The 24,654-nt window shown below is 35.0% G+C and overlaps 5 protein-coding genes across 5 annotated transcripts; 3 read left to right on the top strand and 2 right to left on the bottom strand.

The window, feature by feature from the left end:
* The first annotated feature begins 651 nt into the window (after window positions 1-651).
* Window positions 652-972, top strand: LOC105168594 (uncharacterized). Its single transcript, XM_011088729.1, has one exon. The coding sequence runs from the start codon at window positions 652-654 to the stop codon at window positions 970-972; it is 321 nt and encodes a 106-aa protein (XP_011087031.1).
* An 870-nt stretch (window positions 973-1,842) lies between these two features.
* On the bottom strand, window positions 1,843-3,425 carry LOC105167988 (ATP synthase gamma chain, chloroplastic-like). The gene has a single exon (XM_011087886.3). The coding sequence runs from the start codon at window positions 3,191-3,193 to the stop codon at window positions 2,069-2,071; it is 1,125 nt and encodes a 374-aa protein (XP_011086188.1). The 5' UTR covers window positions 3,194-3,425; the 3' UTR covers window positions 1,843-2,068.
* Window positions 3,426-7,515: 4,090 nt separating this feature from the next.
* Window positions 7,516-9,267, top strand: LOC105167987 (peroxidase 42). Its single transcript, XM_011087885.3, has 4 exons — window positions 7,516-7,887; window positions 7,985-8,173; window positions 8,303-8,468; window positions 8,580-9,267. The coding sequence occupies exons 1-4, from the start codon at window positions 7,660-7,662 to the stop codon at window positions 8,987-8,989; spliced, it is 993 nt and encodes a 330-aa protein (XP_011086187.1). The 5' UTR covers window positions 7,516-7,659; the 3' UTR covers window positions 8,990-9,267.
* A 1,264-nt stretch (window positions 9,268-10,531) lies between these two features.
* Window positions 10,532-14,871, bottom strand: LOC105167986 (calcium-dependent protein kinase). Its single transcript, XM_011087884.3, has 8 exons — window positions 13,780-14,871; window positions 13,074-13,217; window positions 12,841-12,993; window positions 11,977-12,086; window positions 11,607-11,774; window positions 11,398-11,525; window positions 11,069-11,168; window positions 10,532-10,989 (listed from the first exon to the last, which is right to left on the bottom strand). Exons 1-8 carry the CDS (start codon window positions 14,531-14,533, stop codon window positions 10,915-10,917), a joined length of 1,632 nt encoding a protein of 543 aa, XP_011086186.1. The 5' UTR covers window positions 14,534-14,871; the 3' UTR covers window positions 10,532-10,914.
* Window positions 14,872-23,056: 8,185 nt separating this feature from the next.
* LOC105167985 (protein S40-6-like) lies at window positions 23,057-24,170 on the top strand. The gene has a single exon (XM_011087883.3). It carries the CDS (start codon window positions 23,264-23,266, stop codon window positions 23,906-23,908), a length of 645 nt encoding a protein of 214 aa, XP_011086185.1. The 5' UTR covers window positions 23,057-23,263; the 3' UTR covers window positions 23,909-24,170.
* Window positions 24,171-24,654: the final 484 nt, after the last annotated feature.

Genomic DNA, 24,654 nt, shown 5'->3' with positions numbered 1-24,654 from the left:
AAGACCAAACTACCTTATATATTTTCATACGCTAATCCATTGGGGGAAGTATATCTTCCTTCTTATAAGAAATAGTGGATATAATTTTTTAAATCACAGTAAATTTACTTATAATCATATAATGTTTTAAGGGAGAAGAATGTAAATATTTCTAAAATATAAGGAAGGACGATCAGATCAGCGCAACAACCATCCACAAATATGACTATGAAATTTGTTATTATTGAGAGACATTCAATTTGAGCTATAATTATTGTTTAAGATAAGAGTTCATAATCACAAATTCACTAAAATATAAAATAAACGAAATTCATATTTCATAATAAATTATGAGGATCACATAAGGAGGTGTAAATTTTTGCAATATTGGAAAATTTATGGAGAAGTGGATTTTAGTTTTAGCAAGCCTGGCTGGGCCAAGCCATGACGGTGAGAAGCCGTGAGCCTGAGGTTGGGTTGGCCCAAAATCACTTCAAAGTTGAAAAATCCGCCGCGCCACCACCATTTTTCCCGCCTCTCATTCCCTTATTTTAAAACCTTACCTCCGCTCTTCTCTCCAATCGCATTCGCGATCCTCTTCTGCAGATTCTAGGGTTTAAAGAATTCAATTTCTTTTTTCCTTTCTAATACGCGACTTGCATTCCGCTCACCATGAAAGCCAGAGTTCGAAGCAGCGCTCTCAGATCTCCCACGACAACGCCGTTATTTTACACATACCTAAAGCCGGGAGCCCTTGCTCAGCTCAGATACTCGAAAATCACCGCTAGATCCAGAGAAATCGGTGCTCAGACTCTTGTTGCTCTGTCTCAACTCAATCCGAGTTCGGATTCGGCATTTCCACAGCCACGCTTGGCAGATTTAGCCATGAATGGAGCTCCGTGTTTCAATTTGAGAGTCACCAAGTACCCCCGGTGCCTCCAGCGCAAGAAGCTTATTGCTGTGACGCCGTTTTTTTCTGAGACTCACTCATGATATTTTTATTATTTTTTTTAGTTTTTAACTCTAAATTGTTCATCAATGACGTAGGTTAAAAATCGAAAACATGTGATTTTTGGGATTTTATCAATTTAGTGTATGAAGGTTAGTTTTACTTTCATGTAATTTATACAAAGAAAGGTGTAGAAAAAATTGGGATGAATAAAATGAGTAATTCGTCTTCTTCTACATGTTGAGTTTAGTTTCTGCATGAATCTGTTGGTCTACCTTTGGTAATTGTGGTTGTCAAACAGTTAAAATTTACATGTTCAAAACCCTGTATAGTTATGATTGACAGCACAGAAAGATTAAATTAGGCTTGATGAATGCTCATTAAACCTACTTCCTTATCCGGGACTGATCAGATGGATTGCAATGGTATATGCGAGGTAACTAATTATCAGCTGAAGCAGTTCGCTAAAAGGCAATGGTTTATTGGTAAGATTCGTAGCGGGCACTTCAATTGGTTCCCTCTTTGTGCTGATTATGCCCAAAGAAGATCTACTTTATGATCTGCTGCTAAGTATACACTACTAAATTTAGAACTGATGTATCATAAACACTCATATTGTTAGCTTATGGTAAACTGTGAAGTCGACAAATGCAAAGGCCAAGCAAGCACTGATACAAAGAATTGTCATACACGCAACATTCACTACATTACTGCAATACCACCATGCCTGTCACAAGAAGACCCTTTATGAACGAGATGCAAAAGCAATTATCTTGTGTGAAACTGAATTGAGATGACCCTTAGATGAATAATTTATGCATCTTCCATTTTTCATATTATTAGCATGCTAGGAAAACAAAGTCATGTATGGTGGTCAGCTATGGAACATACAATTCAAGAAGCACAAACAAGAATTGGAGGAAAAATATATATATATATATATTAAAGGTAAGGAAGATGTCCTTATGTTACAAAATAAATGGCCCTCATCTTTCACTAAGTTTGTACGCTGATGAGAATCACAATCAAGATGTGTCTATGCCGAATTACTTTTCACGACAAACATGATCAGGATAAAACGATGTTGCCCACAAAGTAGGGAAGCATAATTATGTGGGAACAGGAAATCAGGAAGTTTACTTAGACCAAAGCATTGGCTCCAGAAACAATCTCCAGAATCTCTCCAGTAATTTTTGCTTGACGCTCTCTATTGTAAATTCTAGACAAAGTTCTCTTCAACTCCACGGCATTATCAGTGGCATTGCTCATGGCACTCATCCTAGCCGCAAGTTCACTGGCTAATGATTCCTGCAGTGACCTCAAAATTTGACTGTTCAAGTAAAGAGGGAGCAGGGCATCAAGAATCTGAACTGGATCCTGCTCGAATTGCAAGATTGGCGAAAAATCAGCAGTCTGAGTCCTCACAACATCTCTCTCCACCGTCAACTTTCCTTCCTTGGTTGTCAGCCTGAAGAACTCATCCTCAGCTGCATCAACACACACTCCATTCACATCACATATTTCTCCCTTTGGTGATAATGGAAGCAAAGTGTGAATCACTGGATCTGACTTCACCAAGGACACGAACTTGGTGTACAGAAGCTCAACCTTATCAACCTCTTCACTTACAAACAGCGAGAAAACATCATCCGCAATCGCCTGGGCTTCTTTAGCAGTGGGAAGAGAGCTGCCCTCAAGGAACTTGTCCACAGGGATATAAGGCCTACGGATAAAATACGAGTTTCCCTTCTTACCAACACTGATCACAGTGTAATCAAGGCCAAGTTCCTTGAGCTCTCTAATACGAGCCTCAGCCTTTTTGATGATTGCATTATTGAATCCACCACAGAGCCCACGATCACCGGTTACCACAACCAGAGCAACCTTCTTGACTGGTCTAACCTTAGTAAGTGGAATATCAATATCCTCCGTTTGGAGCTGCTCATTTATGTTGTAAAGAACTCCAACCAGAGTTTCCGAGAAAGGCCTGGCATTGACCACAGCTTCTTGTGCCCTTCTCACCTTGGCAGCGGCCACAAGCTTCATGGCCTCAGTGATTTTCTGTGTATTCTTCACAGAATCAATACGATCACGAAGTTCACGGAGACCACACTGAATCTGAGTAGAAGTCGATGATCTAGAAGGGCTGGAAGCGTTTGAACTCGGAAGCTGAAAAGGGCTGATAAAGGAACGAGAAGAGAGGCCAGAAGGGTCGGAAAGAGAAGGTTTTGAGGATACCCACATTGTGAGATGAGAGCTCGACATAGTCTTGTGCAACTCTTTCGAAGCTCTGCAAGAAAAGCTATCAATGGAGGAAGAGGCAACAAATGAATGTTGCTTGGTTTTGTTTCAAGATTTTTTCTCTCAAAAACTCGTTATCTCTCAGTTTTGTGATGCAGGTTTGAGTGGGAAGAGTGGCAAGAAACGAGAGGTGGAGAGAGAGAGAGAGGATGAGGTTTTAAGATAAGGTTTTTGAATTGAAGGGTGCGGTTGGAAAGAAACACTAGTGTTTCTTTGGGAAGTTAATGTTAATGATTTTGATCTTAAAATCCTTGTGATGGAGATATAATGTGGTGGCGGGTGTTTTTACAGGAATCCCAGTTGTAGTTTGTAGTTTGTACATATTCTGTCACTGATGGAATATGCGGCAAAATGCGTGTGTGATTCTCATTATTCTGTTTTTCTAATCCTGTCATTTGCAAATTGAATTTTGTTATATCCTCTATTATGAACACAAGCCACGTATATAAACTATTTCTTAAAGTAAGATGCATAACATAATCTTTGTCCACATTATGTATATATGTTAAACAAAACAAATGAAATAACAATTCAATCCCTAGTGTTAGAAGCTTTTTTCTCTATTGCAATAACCGTAAGGAAACAAACGAAAAGCATAATTTGGTAAAATAAGAGGGTGTTTTGGGCCGAGCTTTGTGTATGAGGAGTTGGTGTCCTGATGGGTAAGGCTAAGCGGTTTGGGGCGGAGCAGCGCAGGGCAAGTTTTCAAACTAACAAATAACCCAAAAGTTAGGGTTATTTTTGGGCCGGCATTTAAATCCCGTATTTTTATCAGATAATTTCCATTGTCAAAATAGGTTTCATTTCAATCAGTCAAATTCATGTTACGTTGTGCATTTAGTATTTAAATAAAAAAAAGACATGAATTACTAATTCAACTAATCACATGCGATAGAGCATCACGAGATTGAGTTGGGTTAAATGGCAATGTTATTGTCTTATTTGGGGCATATAACTGAGTTGACTCGGTTCGATTTGAATTTTGAGCTACAAATATTTTGTTCATAAACTCCAAGATTTTTTCTTTCTAATCTTATATACATATATATTATTTTTAAAATTTTTATATATTCAAAATTATATGAACTTTCATATTTAAAATTCATCGTATATCACAATAATTGACCAATATCGCATATTTTAATTTTAAATAATAATAAAATATGGCATTGCTGTTTATATTATCTAATCTCTATATAAATATAGACTTTTTGCTTTTTTTATTTGATTTTTATGAATTTAGTAAGATTTATTTATTTTTATAAATGATTAGTCGATTACCAATTAATTGACTCAAGTTATTTCATAGATTTATTAATACAAAAGTAGGGTATTGTGCTCCAACTCAAGCTTGAGCTAAAAAATAAAAAGTTTGATGTATATATTGGTAACATCGATTTATTTAAAAGGGTAATAAAATTAATTTTTTATTACAAGTCACACAATAAACACATACATTTTACTATATTCTAAAACTCCCAATACAATTATAAATATCTCATAAATTATTTATTAAACAAAGTTTACTATTCATTGATTTGACCACTAAATAGCCCGTGTCCCCAAAATTCTCCTTCTATCGAGGGTAAAATAACTAAATTTTGAACGTTCTCAAAATTTGACAATACTTGACCCAAACGTTGGTCTAGACCAAAAAATTTGTGTGATAAATTTGCTAAATATAATAATAAATTCGAGCTTGAACCACTAAAAATTGGTGGAGCTTAGCTCTAATTCGACTTGTTTACATCTTTAGTACGCTTCTTGGTTTTGAGAGGATTTTCTCTTTGTTATTGAGTACACGAAAAGAAAAGTTTAGATAGTTGAATTATGTATTGATTTGGTAGGTCAAATGTCGGAAAAATCACTTGTTTCTTATCCAAATAGATTTTGGGATCTCCAAGTTCAGGCACATCACATGGAGAGAATACTTATTAATCACTTTTTTCTAGTAGAAGATTCTTATATAGATATAAATGAAGATGCTATGGGCTTTGTCAAAATACAATAAGGATCCTTTCGCAATAATGTTTGGTATAATTATATATAAATTTATTTAAATTTAAAAAATTATATCTAATATCATTAATGTTTGTTTTTGTTTAATAAAAAAATCGACCCATTACTCAATTTATGAAATTTGTTGATATAGACAAAATATTTGAATAAAAATTTATATTTATGCCCAGTAGATTTATTGCAAGTCAAGCAAATCTTTTATGATTAAACTACTCTTATAAAGGTGAAAGATATACCTCCTCACATGCAGACATTCGTGTGTAAAGTTGTATAAGGGTAATTTAATCAGAAAAGATTTGTTTGACTTGTAATAAATCATTAATAAGTCAACTGAGGGTATATATAAATTTTTATTCAATTTTTTTGCTGATATCAAGAAATTTCGTAAATTTTGATTAACGGATAGATGTATTTATTAGTACTATATGTAATTTTTAAAACCATAAGAAAGTTTACGTGTAATTCCACTAAATTTTGGAGAAGGGCAGTGTAATTATTCAAAATAATAATGATAAAACTCTTTTTTATTTCAAATTTATTTATCCAGTTTAACTGAACAAGAAAATTTATGTCAGAGTTGAAAGTTTGTGTGATATTACACTATTAATTTATTATTATATGTCCGTTAATGCAAGATGAATAAAACGACTATATTCGAGACGGACAAAGTAAAGTGTCGGTAGCGCGGTAACTGACTGCTGATTGTCCTGTTCCGTCGATGTTAATTATATGTCTTTTTTACATAATATTCAATAGTGCAGGGATAGATCTTGCAACTTAAATAATTCAAATTAAATAAAGCTCTTCTCCTACTTGTATATAAAGAAAACAAATTAAATCCCTTTATCATTTACATTATTAAATATTTATTGTCATTATTATTGATGTGTGCTGGCCCTTCAATTGATTTTTTTTTGTTTTTTAATATAAGTATTATCATAGAATATCTTTTAAGTATATACATAATAAATTGAAAGTCCTAAATGCACTAAATGCCCCTAATTCTTTTAATTAATTATAAAATAAGTCAAAATTCGTGTTTTTTTTGTTTGAGTGGTTATGGCCCAATTTAAACTCGATTAAAACCCATATACGTATATGAACTCATACTAATTATCTGATCATTTTTAAATGTATAGTTCACATGAAATTGTACAACTACAAAAATTTACAAATACTAATCCTTTACGTGTCAAGTACAACACACACTCTACTTTCATCTGAATTTCTCCATCTTCAATTAATATTGTTCATATTTTATTTCATAATACATACACTCTAAATATAAAATATTTTTCTCAAGCGAATTCTATACATATGGCATGTACATAAAAAATAAAAATACGTATAGAAACTTGTGCAGCATCATTAATACAAAGTACAACATCATTATAGTAAGTAATACTGGGAAGCAAGATTCTTTTTACGCTTTTGCGATTACTTGTAACGCACAAGAAAGAGCGTAATTATGGGAATTCTTTATTACACTTGCTTTCTAGTTCACTAATGTTGCAATAATTGTTAGTACTAGTGGTTTCTAGGCCAAACCATGCTCCAATTATTGCCTACCTTGAGATTTGAGTTAGTGTGGTCACCAATCTTGAGATTATTTCACATACTTAACATTACATTTTCGATTGAATGTATTTCGTAATTTGAATTTTTGATGTATTGAATTAAATTTTATATTTGAATACATGAAATAATGTAATAAATTGAACATTACTTTTTTGACTACCTTATCAAAGGGAAAAAGTAAAAGACACTTCCATCTCACTGCAAGAGATCTTAGCAAAGTAGAAGAGAAGGTACCAAAAAATCAAGACATAAATTTGGTAGCATCAATGTGTGCTAGACTACTATTTGTAGTGTTGCATTGCACCATGCATATTTACATATCTTGATACAGGGAAAAAGAATTGATTAGTGACTATAATTTTAATAGTTATGGATTAAAAATCGTGGTAAATATTTTTTATTGATCACAATTAAATATCAATAATTGTTGCATGAATGTGGGTAATGATTATTTGTTACGATTATTTTGTTATTAACTATGATAATTAAGTATAGTTAAATAATGTATTTTTTTTTATAGTGCATGTGATGGTACCTCTATTTAACATTTCCTGAGGCATAAACTGTGTAATTTTGCATTAAAACTTGCACATATCATTTGGCAAACTGACAAAATTTAAGTCAATCAGCTTCTCAAAGTCCGGGGATTGTACATCAAATGCAGCAAAATGACAGATGTCGGAACGAGGCAAAAGCATCAGCCATACCATCAGGGCTCCCTTAAAGAAGGCAAGAAAAGCCAGATTCTTTGTCTGCAGCTTCACCCCTCATCTCAACATTATTTAAGGCACTGGTGACTGATACTTTCGGAAGAAAGCACAAAACTATTGATAATGTCTTCCAATTCCAGAGCTCTCTTCTTCTTCTCCTTCTTCCTTGCAATCCTCTACTTCTCAGCTTCTGCAGAAAATGAGGGGCCTGGCCTCGTTATGAACTATTACAGGGACTCCTGCCCACAAGCTGAAGATATCATCAAGGAACAAGTCAAGCTTCTCTACAAGCGCCACAAGAACACTGCTTTTTCTTGGCTCAGAAACATCTTCCATGACTGTTTTGTTGAGGTTGTACAATATGATGTACATTCAAGAGTTTGTTACTTTCTCATCAAACTTGTACTACTCATTCAAGAATTACAGTTCCTCTCTCTTTGTTTTGCAGTCATGTGATGCATCCCTATTGCTGGATTCCACGAGGAGGATGTTGTCGGAGAAGGAGACTGACAGGAGCTTTGGTATGAGGAATTTTAGGTATATTGAGACCATCAAAGAAGCTTTAGAGAGGGAGTGTCCTGGAGTGGTTTCCTGCGCTGATATTCTTGTTTTGTCTGCAAGAGATGGTATTGTTGCAGTAAGTTGATTTCACTACTCTTCTGCTTGCTTCTCACAGTTATGTGTGTATGCATCTGCTGTAGTTCTGCGAATTATGCTAAAGTCTTAACAAATCTCAGCATTGTGTGCAATTGTGCGTTTTTTGCAGCTTGGAGGGCCATACATCCCACTCAAAACAGGCAGAAGAGATGGTAGAAAAAGCAGAGCAGATATACTCGAACAGCACCTGCCAGACCACAATGAGAGCATGAGTGTTGTTCTTGAGCGGTTTGCTAACATTGGCATTGACACTCCTGGAGTTGTTGCTTTGCTAGGTATACATAATACATTGTACACTTAGAACTTATTACGTACTCATAAGCTACATATATAGATGGAGATGAAGTTAGGATTTCAGACTAATTCTCCACAATATGCTCCTCTAGGTGCTCACAGTGTCGGCCGAACCCACTGTGTCAAACTGGTTCACCGTCTGTACCCTGAAGTGGATCCGGCGCTCAATCCTACCCATGTTGAGCACATGCTGCACAAGTGTCCCGACGCAATCCCAGACCCTAAGGCTGTGCAGTACGTGAGGAACGATCGTGGCACACCGATGAAACTCGACAACAATTACTACAGAAACATATTGGACAACAAGGGCTTGTTGATTGTGGATCATCAACTAGCCACAGACAAGAGGACAAAGCCCTATGTCAAGAAAATGGCCAAGAGCCAAGACTATTTCTTTAGGGAGTTTGGTAGAGCCATCACCATTCTCTCTGAGAACAACCCTCTCACTGGCACAAAGGGTGAAGTTAGAAAGCAGTGCAATCTTGCAAACAAGCTCCATTGAAATCGCCTTTTGTTTTAAGCATCTGTGAGGAGAATGGAGTGAGCCTGAGAAAATAAATTAAATGCATGTGGGCTTTTCATCTCTAGATATTGTGGTTTGTTTCTTCTGGCAAGAAGTGTGTTTTGTGGGAGAGAGTGGCAAGAACGTGGTGATGGCTATGTTAATTACTGCACTGTTTTTATTGATGATTTCCCCTTTGTGTTAGGGTGTGGTTGATGGGTTCGGGGAATGTTGTATGTAAGGATTGGAGGTGGTGAATGTTAAGACAAGTTTACGTAGATCCGGCTCTGGAAGTGGAATCCACTGAAACGGTTGTTCGTCTCGAGAAAACTTGCATATCAAAGAAAAATCAAATAAGAGGCTGGTCTCGTAGAATTTCATTACGTTAAAACAAAGTCTCTTCTAACATCCAGAGATTTGGAATAAGCATATCTATCAATCTTCAACAGACACTTAAATCCTTCACATTCATTCAAGAAAGCGATCTTCGCTCAAAACCCTTCTTGCAAGCTGATTCGTCTGCTTTCTTGTTTTTGATGAATTGAAAAAATCATTCAAAATCACTGGAAGGTTCAAAATACCAAGTTTCGATGTTACAAAAAGGTTCTTGGAGGAATTGGGAAGGTGGGATAATACCATCTCAATACAACAACCACGAATTTTCTTGATTCTCCAACGGGGCCATTTTCCCCAAAATTCTTTGGCACTAAGCTTCAGGGTCTTGATTTTTGATCCATGCGGAAGCTAAAAGAGAAATCAGCCTTGAAAATGGCTTTGTCAATCTTTGCATTATCCAAAATAAGAACTGCATATATATTTTAAGGCTAAAACTTCTGCTGCCGCCATTGAATCTTGAGCCCAAATTCGCTCACTTTCACACAAAATACTCGTACCTTCATGATTACGAATGAAATAAGCAGCCATTCCTCTTGCGGCGAAAATGCAATCACTATTAACCTTAAGCCATCCTCCCAGTGGCGATAGCCATCTCTCAAAGGAAGAGGAAGTAGCTTTGATGCTTTTGAGCACTTGAGCTTGTGAGTGTTCAACGGTGCGGACCTATGCAATTCGAGCAATGATTCGTCTGCTTTCTTGTTTTCACTTTGATTTCTATCCCATGAATAAATTTCTCAGTTTCTAAACTTCATAATCTTGGTACGAATATGTTAACAAGACTAATGAGTCATGACTCCTTTCCTCGTTTATGAAATATCTTGAGTTTTAGCTGTTGATCTGCCTTCCCGGCGGAGAAAATGACCTCGCCTGGAAAGGTGCTCGAGAGTGTAAGAAAGCGACCATGACATTTAACCTTGGATTCCATCTATTTATTAAAGTTTGATTCGGTCAAGAAAATGATATGTAGGGTAACATCCCTCACGCCAGGCCTTCTCTTTTTCAAATGAATGGGACTTACCGTGCAAACCCACTTATCACTTTGATTTGTCCTTATCTTTCACTAAAGATGCTGAAATAAAGTGGTTTCTCCTTCACCAGACATTAGAGATCGAAAGCTGAAAATCTGAATCAAACCAATCTGCAATAGAAAGTAGAACAGGATCGGGTTCAACTTGACCAGACCTGAATGATTATTATTCACACGACGTCCATTTCATACAAAGAACAAACAATAAGCTATTGTACATTTGAAGTTAAAACGACAGGGTTTTCAAATACATGAAAGGATTAACAGGTTGATAATGGAATCAAGTACTCATAAACACAACACAAATTGCTAGTATTCAGAACTAAATGCCTCAGAAAATCTAACCATGCTTCTTTGGAACTCATTGAAACAGAAGAAATGGTTCAAAGAGAAACCTAGAAGATGATTTCGTCCCATACCCCTTCTGAACGTTCCGTTATCCTTAGCAGAACTCAGCATGATTCTGAAAATGTCCCGCTCAAGAACCATTTGCCTTGATCATCTAGAAGAGCTTCACTGGTTGTTGTGTTCCACTTCTCATCATTGCACAGAATTCATCGTAGTTGATTCTTCCATCCTATAAGATGCAAACTTGTAAACCCTTATATCTAATTCAAAGACACAGTAATGAGATCTAATATCTTAAGCTAACTTACATTATCAGTATCCACCTCCGAAATTATTTCCTTGATGGTGGCCTCGTCCCCCATACCGTACTCCTTCATAGCAGTTTCCAGTTCATCTCTTGTGATGTAGCTGAATGAATTTAAAGCGAATAGCAAGTTCATTACGCATAATGCATCACAAGTAGCATAATGATGGGGATAAGAACATGGAAGAAGGTTAATAATCAATAAGACGGAGATCGATTGTTCAAATAGTACAGGGATTAATTCTCTTTTGGGGACTTAGAGAGATAGCATCAAGTAATTTTAACTGTTAAAGAATGCTATGGCAACGACAGCAAAAAATCATCATATCTTACCCACTGCTATCCTTGTCAAAATACTGAAATGCGCTATACAGATGCTCATCTCTTTCAAGCTTATGTCTGTGCATTGTAGCAGTGATAAATTCAATGTAGTCGATTGTCCCATTACCATCCACATCAGCCTGATAATAGCAGTGCCAATAGTTAAATGCCAGGAGGAGCCAAACTCAGTTTTTGTTTCCAAATAAGAGTGTGATACTTACGGCTTCCATGAGTTGTTTTACTTCAGCTTCCGACAATTTTGACCCAAGCCGAGCCAAACCAGATTTCAGTTCTTCATAGGTGATTGTGCCACTTTTATCAGTGTCCATATTTGCAAACATAGCTTTAAGACCTTTAATTTCTTCTTCTGATAAACTTTGTGCAATGACCTGCAGGAGTTTACATAAGGGTAAGTACCTTATAGGTGGGTCATTTTTGTTATAGAATTAAGACATGGGTAAGGTTTGCAGAGATAAAAGGGTGAAATCAGACAGCTCAACAAAATGTTAGATAATTTGATTCTGATTAAAATCTATAATTTTAGCTTTATTTAACTCTAGTCTACACCAAATAAAACACAAGCAAAATTACCTTCAGTGCAAGTTTCTTCAGCTTATTCATTGCCCTGAACTGTTTCATTCTAGAGAGAACAGCACTATCTATCGGCTTGTCAGATGCTTGTCCCTTAATCCAAGGATGCTCTTTTGAAACAAACATAACAGATGCTAAAGTTAGTTACAAAATAACATGAAGGTCATTATACATTTTTCTCGAAAACCAAATACCAGATAAGTAGAGAGTATCATGCTTCTCAAGGTGTAATCCACAAAAAAAAAGGACATCAGATAACACTCACTCAGATATACTAAAATGACTCGTTTAGAAATTCTATCGAGCAACATGAAACATATGCCATCAAACTCGAATTGTTTGTGATAAGCTCATTCTACATTTTACATGTGTTGGCCTTTAAGTGCATCCACCTATTCCGAGTTTCTCATCCAAGTATCCAAGAATTGTACTCTGGCAGTTTATTGCCTATATGTCTTCATCTCCATATAAAGCCAGCCTCAACTAAGAAATTAAGTAGTCACGGGGATGGTAAATTGATGAAGATGACCATACCATTTTCATAATAAAGCTAATTGCAAATATCCATAGCCATATTCCAGCGGAATAAAACTGTTTCTTATTTAACAGCTCTCACAACAGTTCTCATCCAAACTAGAGTCATGTTTTATATCAATAATATATAAGCCAGGAAAAGTGGGGGAAAAACTGTGCCTCTGGAACATTTTACTATTTTAGCTGTTGGCACAGCAGAACACGAACACACATGTACACAAACAAAAGGAAGAGTTCCTTCCTGAAGATGCTCTATAAGTTAAATATGATTCAAGATGCTAAAACTAACCAAATACTGCAGCTAAAGAAGGAATGAGAAGGGAAGATTACCAAGTACTTGGGTAGAAGTTATTCTCTTTTTTGGGTCCTTAGTCAGCATTTTCCGAACAAGATCTTTGGCACTGTGTGATATGGAAGGCCATGGCTGGCTATCAAAATCAACTTCTTCTTTCAGTATAGCATCAAATATGCCTTTTTCGTTTTCTGCAGCCAAAAACCACAAACACTAGGAAGAGAATTTGGTATGGGAGACTGCAACAACTTACACGTGAAATTGACCTTACCAGCCCAAAATGGAGGCACGCCACTGAGGAGGATGTACAAAATAACACCAGCACTCCATACATCTATTTCCTTCCCATAATTTCGCTGCAATACTTCAGGAGCAACATAGTATGCACTACCAACTATATCACGATATACCTTACCTGGAATTCATTAACAAGGGGGATATTGATCATTAATGAAGAATACACAGAGACATCAGGACAAGTAAACAGAAAACTTACCATGTCTAACTGAAATGTCAGACAACTCATTTGTTAAAAGAATAAATTACAACTTTCACAGGAAACCAAAAATGCTTATGTGAACCATCAAACGGGATCATCAGTTTATCACTTCAGACAAGGAACTTAGTTTATCTACCAATCATTGCACCATATGGAGGAACAGGCTAAACCCAGCTTAATTGCTGGATAAATAGATAGGAGTAACAGCTCTGATGAGTGAAGAGTCTGATATTTATATAGTTAAACCTGTCACCTATTTAAGGTGAAAGGAGAACCTCCCCAGTATCAAGGAGCATGACGGGCGGGAGCATTAACAGATTGCTTGTTAAATGCTTCTTTTCCAAAAGAATGCAATATAAACAAACATATACTAAGAGGAAAACCGCTTAATTAAGCTTCATTTAAATGCCCAATTTTTGAATTGCCATCATTGGGAAAAAGAAAAGTAACTAGAAGTATTGAAGCAAGGAACACTAACCTTCTTCAATGAAGACAGAGAGTCCAAAATCAGTTGCTTTCAGCATTGCCTTCTCGTCCTTACTCGAAAGCAAGAAATTCTCAGGCTTCAGATCCCTATGCATCACCCCCATAAAATGGCAATGGTGAACAACATTCACAATCTGCCTACAAAGGTCAGCAGCAGCTCTCTCAGAATATTGACCCTGCGCAATAATACTATCAAATAGCTCTCCACCACGACAAAGCTCCATTATTAGATGCACAGATTGCCTGTCCTCGTAAGTACCCTTGAATTCCACTATGTTTGGCTGCCCACTTAAGTGCTGCATAATATGAACCTCCCTTTTCATATCCTCCTTATCATTCTTGCTTACAAGTTTCCTCTTCAATATTGACTTGCAGGCGTATTGGTTCCCAGTTGCAACATCAGTACACAAATAAGTTACCCCAAACTGCCCCCTTCCCAACTCTTTACTAATTGTGTACTTTGACTTCACATCCTCAAAGGGCTTTCCTAAAATGTTATTGTGCTCCAACTTTTGAACAGTGTTCTGCGGTTGTGGAGCAGGTCTGAGCGGAGCTGGATTTTGTGGCTGACGAGGCGGCGGCGGTTGGTGGTGCCTCTCGGGCTCTGCCTGAGGTTGGGGGGTATACTGAGTTGATGGTTTCTGATAATCTTGGTGACTTTGCTGATACCCTGTTCCTGCTGTTCCTGATCTATAGCCATTGACATCTGGGCTTGAGTATTTGTTCTTGCTAAAACACCCACCCATTTTTCTTGGCAGACTACGTAGAGTGAATCAAGATTGCAACTTTCTGACTTGATTTCTTGAAAAACACCGAAAAATGGTATCTCGTGACCGCAACGGGCTGTTATGTGAGAAATCTGTGAAGAAGATTCCAACTTGGAGAATAAAAATGGAAAGAAAGGCACAAACTTGGAAAGCGAAAGGTAGAAAGGATCTGTGACTGAGATTGAATCAAAACATGGAAAATTTTCCCATGATTTATTTTCTTCACAAGCTAGTTTAGGAAGAAGGTATGCTAATGGCGATTTAAGCAGAAAATCAGAGACCTCTCTGTTGACTTCTCAAGCTCTTGCCCAAGTGTTACGAACACGTTTTGCTTTTCCTTTTACTATTTTCAACCCCCAGATAAAAACGCATTTGTTAAAGTAACACTTTTACTTTTTTTTTTTTTTTTTAATATTATGAGGAAAAAAGTTTAGCACATAAACAAGTGGATATTCCTTTTCTTGATTAAGTATTAAACTTGTTTTAGGATCTTAAATTCCTTTTACTCTTTAGAATCAACTACAAGTATTAAAAATAGTTGAAAAATAAATTAAACTATTTAATTATTTAATAAAAAAATTAATTCACAATTAATCTTTCTAATTTAATGTAATAAACATAAGAAAACAAATTAAACATAAGAGTTTCAAATGACTTGGTACTAAAGAAATTTGAAAAAAAAAAATTTAAAATTTATTAATATTTAATAAAATATAGTTCAAATTTAAAATTTTTAAAATCCTTTATATATAAAAATAAAAAACTTATTATTAAAAATTCCAAATATAAGGCTAAAGAAACTTGAAAAATAAATTATTGGGCTCGACCTTTATGGTTTTTTTGTCTTAACTTTCTCTGGAATTAGTATTGAAGATGGTCTTACATCAAATTAATTTATGAGCCATAGCCTTTTCCTTACCAAAAAACTGAATCTTAAAATCTCGAAAATATTTGTCTATGGGCATAAAAGTTGGACTGCTTTGTAGTTACTTTTGTTCCCTCGTCATATGGACAAATGAGATGAGAAGAGCCCACCAACACTTGTGAGTTTTGATGATTGATCACGTGAACTCCGTTTTAGCAGCACATGATGCAAGATTCTCAATGCCAAACATAACTCTAGATGGAGGCTTTTTTTGCATTAATATCAATTCTAACAATTACATTGATTTCTTCAAAACATCATCAACACTACGTAATCATCATTCATGTTGAAGAAGAAAGCAAAGGATACATTGTTGGAGCTCCATTTATGGACTAGGGCCCAATGGGTATAACTTTAATTTCAGCCCCATCCACTCAAAATACATAACTTCAACTACTCACACAGGCCCATATCATAACAACTACAACATCATCGCTTTCTATACCTATTACCTAACCCCAAACCCTTTTTTCTACAAATCATTACATCACAATGAGTTAGTCAAACATCTTTTCAGATCGGTAAAATTGTAAAATTAATCCTATAATTTAGGATTATTTCATACTTAACTCCGTATTTTATAATATTTTAAAATCCACCCCATATTTTATCGAAAAATTGACCCTTTTCTGCCAAAAAAAGACCCATACGTTGCCAAAAAGGGTCTTTTCTGCAACTTTTTAAGACTCTTTTTACAGCTTTTTAAGGAACGTGAGGTTAAATTTAAAATTTTATAAAAACATAGAGTCAAGTGTAAAATAAGCTTAAATTGTGGGACTAATTTTATATAAGTTTACACATGAGTTTTATATCAACCAAAGCCCTCACAGATGATGTAAAACAGTCGCCCTCAAATATTATATATAATTTTTTTTGATGAGCAATAATTTCTTATAATGAGATTGTGACAGTCAGATTAGTCAAATCTTGTGGAAAATAGAGAGAGAGAGAGAGAGAGCAGATGCCCTGATTAGCCTCAAACTATAGGCCCAATTTCAATCTTATGACATGCCATACATGGTAGATGATAGGATAATGGTAGAGAGCGCCCACCATACACATCAATAAACATATATAAATGTCTACATCATGGACAAGACCTTCAACCTCTCATCATAAAATTTAAGGCTTCAAAATATACATATAATATTTACCATAGAAGCCAAGTAGGTGTACACATCACTTGGGAGAAATTCATACTAGAGTGTAATAATGTAAAAGTAAGAAAAATACTTTTTTTACCATATTTCTTAACAATTTTTTATTCTCTAATTTTAAAATTTTGATGATAAAAAAAATGATCACAATTTATTCAAATGAATAAAAAATTGCACGTAACTGATATGTCGATCAATTTAATTGAGTGCACTTATTTAATATTTTTTTTATTTTCAATATGTAAAAATTTTAAAATTATAAGATAAAATTATCAAAATGAAAGACGCGCGCTAGAGCAAATGAAGTAGGTAGGGCACAAGGGGTGACATAAACCGAACATTTGCTAATTTGAATATGAAGGTTGTGTTGAGAGTTGAGAGTAATAATTGGAAATGATCGATGGTGGTAGTGGTAGGGTTTGTTGATAAGTGATATAGCAGCAGCAGCAGCATTGGATGGGGGCCAGAGTGGTGGTCTGTGCATGTGCACATTTGCGCTTATCTCATTTTCGTGAGGATTGATGATGCTGCCCTAACCTAACAAATCATATATGTCTGCCTGAACTACAAATGCTGGTGGGTGCCTGCCTTGGATACAAACCATGCATGTCCTTTTCTCCCATCATATATATTCCACACTCAACACAATGGTAACTGCTAATTGAACATGAGTTCAGTCAATAGATAGTGGAGACAAATATAAAGTTGCGGCTAATGTTCTGATCATAGGTAAAAATCGCTTGTTTCGCTATGACGAATAAGAAACGCGAAAAATGAGTACTTGCATGTGATACTGTATGCTATATTTAGATTGATGGGCTTGGATTTGAGGGGAGAATTTAGATAAAGGAGTAGAATTATATTCTCACACATGTAGGTGGAGTTCGAACCTATGGCTTTAAAGTCATGGAGTCTCAACTTTGTCAATTGAATTAGACCTCATTGACAATACAACCTTATCAAAAATACTATATTTCGTGAAGTATATATATAAATACATAAAACTAACATCTTCAACTAATACAATGAATTTAAACTTTGATCTATTTCAAGTGTGGTTATAGAAATCCTCTATACATAATATATATAAAATTCTTATCACAATTAATGATTAAAATTCAACATTTCATTTGATATTTCTTAATTAAGTCTTTGAAAGAATGATTATCAAGATTCCATTTCCATGGTTGAAGTGCATTAGGCAGGGTCAGATTACGTTGCTTGATTCAACAAGAATTAATGGATCCGTAATCATCATCATCATCATCATCATCATATATATATATATAAAACAACAATCTTAATAATCAAATAATGGCACTCTCCATGCACTACTTTTTTAATAATCTTTGAAGAATATATAATGAAACACAGTTGTAAGAATCTTGCCCCTTCAGACCTTAAAAGGAATCCCCACTTCTTGACCATCACACTCGACTCCTCTCATCGAACCAACGTCGACAAGCATCAACTGCTTGTCTTTAAACTTTTAAGCTCCGCCATCCAAAATGCTTGCTAACCATTTCACCTAATTATTCTTTATGCCAATTCAGTCCTTACACTTGCTCTAAATTAATCCCCTCTCTCTCATCCCCATACCAAATTTTGACTTTGGGTTTCACCTCAGGCCGACATCCATAATTACACCTTCCAACCTTTTGAAAAATATGATTTTTCTTTTCTTCCCCCTCCCTTATATTTTCATTAATTATATTCACACCCCATTTGAGTAACCATCTCCTTAGCCCACACTACACAAGCCAAAAAAAAAAAAAAAAAAACCAAAAACAGATTATTACATACATTGCAAATCACAATATATGGCTTAAAAATTATAATAAATTAATATTATTTATCATAATAAAAAAAATCGATGTGAAAAGCTTAATACTTTTGATCAGAATTTTTCAGCATTTGCCTTGATTTATCTATAGTTAAAATATTTATAATAATTCTTAATTGTAATTAATATTTTGAAACAAGGACTACCATCGTGGTGCAATAACAATTAATTAATTAGTATTTTTGGTGTAATTATACATGTATGAAATTCTAAAATTTCTTGCCATTAAACCTAGTCAGTTATGACAGTTAACAGAAAGCAATAGTTATGTCTTCCCAAACAAGTGGCAGTTTGTAATTAGGTGGAAGTCTTGTTCGAAGCAGTGTCCCTTTATTTCGACCTGATCAAACGCTGTGGGACTTATAATGATTTGATGTGCTTGGCATCTAACCCATTTCAATAATTGGTGTTAATTATGAGTCGCTCTCATGGGTCAAATTAATTGCATGACGATTTTAGAATAAATATTTTTTAATTTAATTTAGAATATTCTGGATGTTGTCTCTTTTGGTCTTTAATTTCAACTTTTTTGTTACAAACAAGACATCAGTATCTGTTTTTCCTTACAATGAATAGTTAAATGTGAGAAAATGTTAAGTGATGATTTTAAATTTTGTCTTTAAAGATGTACATCGAGTGATAGTAATTTTAATTTTATCACAATATAATTATTGATGAAAAAATTATGTATAAAATTAGTTATTACTATAGAAAATTATTTACACGAAAATTTAGTGACAATACAAATATAATGATTAAGATTATTTATTATTATTAAATTGTCATTATAGATATATCACGAGTAATTTTTTTAATAACAATTTTATACACGAGTTTTTTTTTTTTTTTTTTTTATCACTAACTCATTAGTATTACCGATTCTTGCATTGTGTATCAATAATTATTTATGCATCTTGCAATCTAATGGTTGTAATTTTTGTTCATACACGTAGTAAATTAAGTTCTGTTATTTTGATTAAGTGTGCACGTGGACGCCACACGAATAATCTTCTTTTTTGTCTGAAAATAAATAAATAATGACCGTTTTTGCAGCACGCGCGCGTGGTTGAGCTGCCTCCGGAACATGAATTCGAGGACAGTAAAAAGGAAAACGAGGATAAAAATATAAAGCCCATTGGAAACTGAAACGTAGACGCTGTCTCCGGGTGTGAAATTATCATCTTTTTCAGTGCCACACCAACTACTTGCACTCTCACAATCCTTATTATAATTAGGAGTAGATCATCAACTTTTATAAATAAATTTAAATATTTTTTAAAGTTAACAATCATCTAATAAATATTTTTTTATAATGGACTGTCACAAAAGGGTATTTATTAACTGTTAATTGCATCAATTTTCTTATTACATTAACTCGATTTCAGAAGGTTTTAATTAGGACACCCTATTTGACTATTTTAATGATATTTTTTATATTACAGGTCGCTCCACGCAATCAATTAGTCGTGAAGAGAATTGTCTTTGGTATTTGTTATGGCAACATCTTCTTAATTATATAAAACCCTTTTTTTTTTTTTGTATTGAAAATAAGATTATCAGAAGTGATGTTGAGAAAAATACATAAAAACAAGCATGGAGTTGGCAAGACAACGGTGGGAGAATAGAAAAATAATTAGTAGTAAGCTGCTAAAAGCATGAGATCACATGGGCGGAATCAGTGGAGGTGGAGGCAGCAGCAGGTAAGATTCCGATTCTGTTTATACATAAACAAATAATATGAAATGTGTTATAGTAGTTCTCACACAACTGAAATAGAAGTTGCATACACTCCTATAAATAGACAATTGCATGCGCCTGTAAGGAAGATATGTACCCACTCTCGCCTACTGCCCCTCATTCACTGCTTTGTTCTTTTAGGTTGTCATGTCCTATGTATGGACACGAACGGTGGGGTCACACCCTTCCTCCCATGCCCCACCCCCTAGATTCCACCTTTTCTAATTTATTTTTTCATTTTCTCTTCTTGTTTTAACACATTTTTTTTGGTTTTTTTTTTTTATCTCTATTCATTATGATCAATGTGGGGCCATCTCAAGGTTGAAGCCGTCACAATAACAGTCAAACTCTTTCATTAATATTCAAGTCGTTTTTACCTGATTTCAGCACATGTCAAGTATGTATCGATTCATGTTGATCATTTGATATACGTCTATAGTTAATGTGAAATCTTCAACTCGAAAAATCTATAAATACTACCCCTCCATGCTACAACTTTTACTATCTCCTACATTCTTATGTATGATTTGTATGACCAGAACTTTCTCAACGTGATTTGTATGATTTTGTTCTTACGTTGTAGGTCACGTATTGGAGAATCAAAATTCATATAAAATTATTTGGTTATTTTCATATACCAATCTGATCTAAACAAATTTTTGTATTCCAACTACATATGCACTGTAGAGACGACACATATATTTATTAAAATTACGTCAAAGGTAATAGAACATCATTGTATCAAATATAGCAGTATAAAAAGTAATTAAAAAATATTTATTTGTCAGCTTAATCTAAAATTATCAGCTAGGTTTGAATATGAGCATACAGTATTATAGTGAAGCTTGATCTGAATATTCTATGTTCATTGACATGTACATATACGACAAACGTTTATATGTATGTATAGTCCAAAACTCAATTTCACGATAAAGTTGTAACAAGAGGGAGATGGGTCCGACCACCTCAACCCCATCGCATAGTAGACCCTGCATGGCAGTGACCTCCGCCAATGACATTTTACAGTTGCATCTACTCACATAGCAAAAGAATACAGTTATCGACGCGCTAATTGACAACATATGACCAACTTTGTGATGAATGCAATAATATTGCGACATTAATTAATTAGAAAACTGCTTCTTTTTAACATATATATATATATATATATTTTGATGGAGAAAATCACGATAGACTCTTTGATTTGGTTTGGTTTCATATATAGATAGATCGGACAAGTTATTTTTTAGGCCCACCACCAAATTCTCAACCGTCTAATATGGTTGTTGAAAGACACAGTTCGCTTTTCACGTGCAGATCATTTCTCAACTATATACAAAAATGTATATATATTTTTTTGGAATTGGAAAAGAAAATCTTACTTTGAAACTGTGTATGTACGTCGTCTAAACTTATGTTATGAAAACTTCCTCGTACTTTGAAGAGGTTCTAGAAGTGATTAGACCATGAATCAAAGGCCATATATACTCTCTCGATTTGTCTATGTCATCGTGATTTAATTTGTCTTTAATTAAAGGGATAATATGATTAGCCCAGAGGGTGAACCGATGCATCTTGCATTATGTATCAATAACATTGTGATGAATTGATCATCCATGCGTGGACACATCCCCAAATTTTTGTAAATTGGTGACCGATGTGGCCGAGATGGTGACCTTGCTGGTGGGACCAGCAATTGTACACCATCCATGTGTCAAGCTGTTAAAGGAGCAATGATAGAGAGGGCATCCACGTGGTTAGCGGCGTATTTAATATGTGCACCCCGCAATTATTATTTACATAAATATATGGGTCGATTCTGTCATGTGTCATAATGTACAACCTAATTAAACTGACACAAATTCTAATTTGGAATGTGTTGGATTGAATTTGCATTATTTATATTATGAATATAATAGATTTATAGTGTGATTAATTTATAATTTAAATAAAATAGTTAATTACATAATAATTAATATATTACACTTATTCTGTAATTAGTTTAAGTCAATAAAATTTAATTTGTGTAAAATTTTTTTCCCTAAAATAGGAGATTGAAATCACATCAAAATTAAGGTATGCATTTAGAATTTAACACTTTTGGCCCTTATTGCTGAAAAAAACTAAACATATATCCCAATCCACAAAAAATATTAACTACCGAATTTAGACAGTGAACCAAATTAATTAGACAAAACATCCAAGAACGTTAGTCTTGAGTTATATTGTCTTAATCTTTACCATTTAAATAAATCATCCTGTAAGAAAAGCACTTATCCTGTCAAAAGCGACAATTTTTCCCAATCTTTGAAAGAACCCACTTCATCTTTTCAACCGCACCATAAAATAAGCTCCACTAACTGCATTTTCTAACTCTAATGTCGTGCTTATAATTATTGCGTTTTATGCCAAACATTTTTTTTTTTTTTTGATTCCTATGTCCTTGAGAACCCATGCACATTTAATCTAAAAAATTAAAAAATATTTTTGAAAAGAAAAAGTGAAAAAGGTAAAAACCTTCTATTTATTGAAAGAAGACATGCAATCTTTCTTTCAGAAATGGGGTCGTGTGTAGTACGCGCTTCCACCGTGGGTTTGAGTTTGAATTGGGCAGCAGCCAGCAGTAGTGGCGGATGGATTGAAGTTACTTTTGATTTTACAGTTTCGTGTTCATCTTCTCATTATCACCAATCACCATGCATGCCATCATCGCCTTGTCCTTGTTATGGCATTGATTAAATTCAGACAAAATGAAACCCAAATTCAAATGAAATGCAAGTGGGGGCCCACCCACTTATTCAATCCAACGCTATATATACACCTGCAGCCTCCCTTGTCGAGTCTCTTTTTATTATAGAGCAATACTACCCTCACACATTGCTTCTAATCTCATTATTTTCTCTTTTGGGTCGCCGGAGAATAAGATTCCGGCTACTTCCCTCACCTAGAGATTGTTTTTTTCCTTTTCTTTTTTCATTTTGGTTTATAGGGAATCAAGATTCCGGCGATCAGCTCGCCGGGGGAGTCAAATAATAGTGGATTATTCGATGGGCAAGGGTCGTAAATTGACCACCAGCCGGAGTGAACGCTTTCTAGGAAGTTTTTGCTATAATCAGGAGCAAGGAACGGCCAACGGCGCCGCACCGGAGTTGGGAGAGGATGAAGTCTGGTCATTGGTTGATGACACGGTCAACGGGGACGATCACTCTGTAAGCGGAGGATGGGGCTCACGCGCCTCCTCCGAGGCCAATGGAACCTTCAGTAGCTACAGCACCCGCCGCCCACATCCTCATACTGACCACCACCAGCGCCGCCAGGTTGGCGGCTTGTCGTTAGCCTTCGACCATTCGAGCAACACATCTTCACCGAGGATCGTGCACCAGTTCCGCGCACAAGACAGCGTGGCGGAATCACCACGTGGCCGGAACATGGCCACCTCAGCCCCAGTGAACGTGCCCGATTGGTCAAAGATTTACCGAGTTGACTCGGTTGAATCACTGCATGACTCGGACGACGGCTGGAACGAGGACTCGGAGCTTGTCCCACCACACGAGTACCTGGCGCGTGAGTACGCACGCAGCAGGAGAATTGCCGCCAACTCGGTGTTCGAGGGCGTGGGGCGAACCCTCAAGGGGCGGGACATGAGCCGGGTCCGAGATGCAGTGTGGAGCCAGACCGGGTTCGATGGATAATCATCACAAGAAAATTTTGTAATTATTTTCTTATTACTAATATATTTTTATTTTATTTTATAATTTTTTTTTGAATTGGGGCAAAAATTTTACATAAGTGGAAGCGAGTTAAGTTGGAAGGATTGAGGCCAAATGAGAAGCAGACAAACAGGGTCTATTTGTTGAAGTTATCTTTGTAATGGTTGAAAATTTGGCGGAACGTGTGTGCTGTCTTTTTCAATTAAATATAAGACGCCAAAATTTCAATGAATTGGATTTACTATGTACCACGTGTCATGAAATTCTTGTGATGAGTCTGCCTCAAACTATCAAGTGGTGCACTTGGATTCTTGCATTTTTTTTATAAAAACTATCAAGTATTATTTTTTTTAATAAATTCATTATACGTATTAATATTAAGATATCTATATTTAATAATTATAATTATTATATATTAATCATCAATTTAAAAACTATATCTACAATACTTAATTAATACTAAAGTAAAACAAAAACTATTATTAAAATAGAATTACATTTTATACGTTGATGGAATTTAAATTCATAATTTTATAGTCATACAACCTAAATTGAATTAAACCCGATCCACAATATTCTTGCACATTGTGATTGACCAACAAAAGGACAATAAGTTCCATTAATGCAAGCAATTCAAACATACTCAATTTATATGTATAATTTAAATTCGTTATATTTATTTAATTAAATAAAATATAAAAGGGTAAATTATGGTTATCTCTAATTAT

This window comes from Sesamum indicum, linkage group LG8, assembly GCF_026168435.1.
Source record: "Sesamum indicum cultivar Baizhima isolate 11 linkage group LG8, ASM2616843v1, whole genome shotgun sequence".
NCBI classification, from domain to species: Eukaryota; Viridiplantae; Streptophyta; class Magnoliopsida; order Lamiales; family Pedaliaceae; genus Sesamum; species Sesamum indicum.
This window is presented reverse-complemented; position numbering and strand designations above follow the sequence as displayed.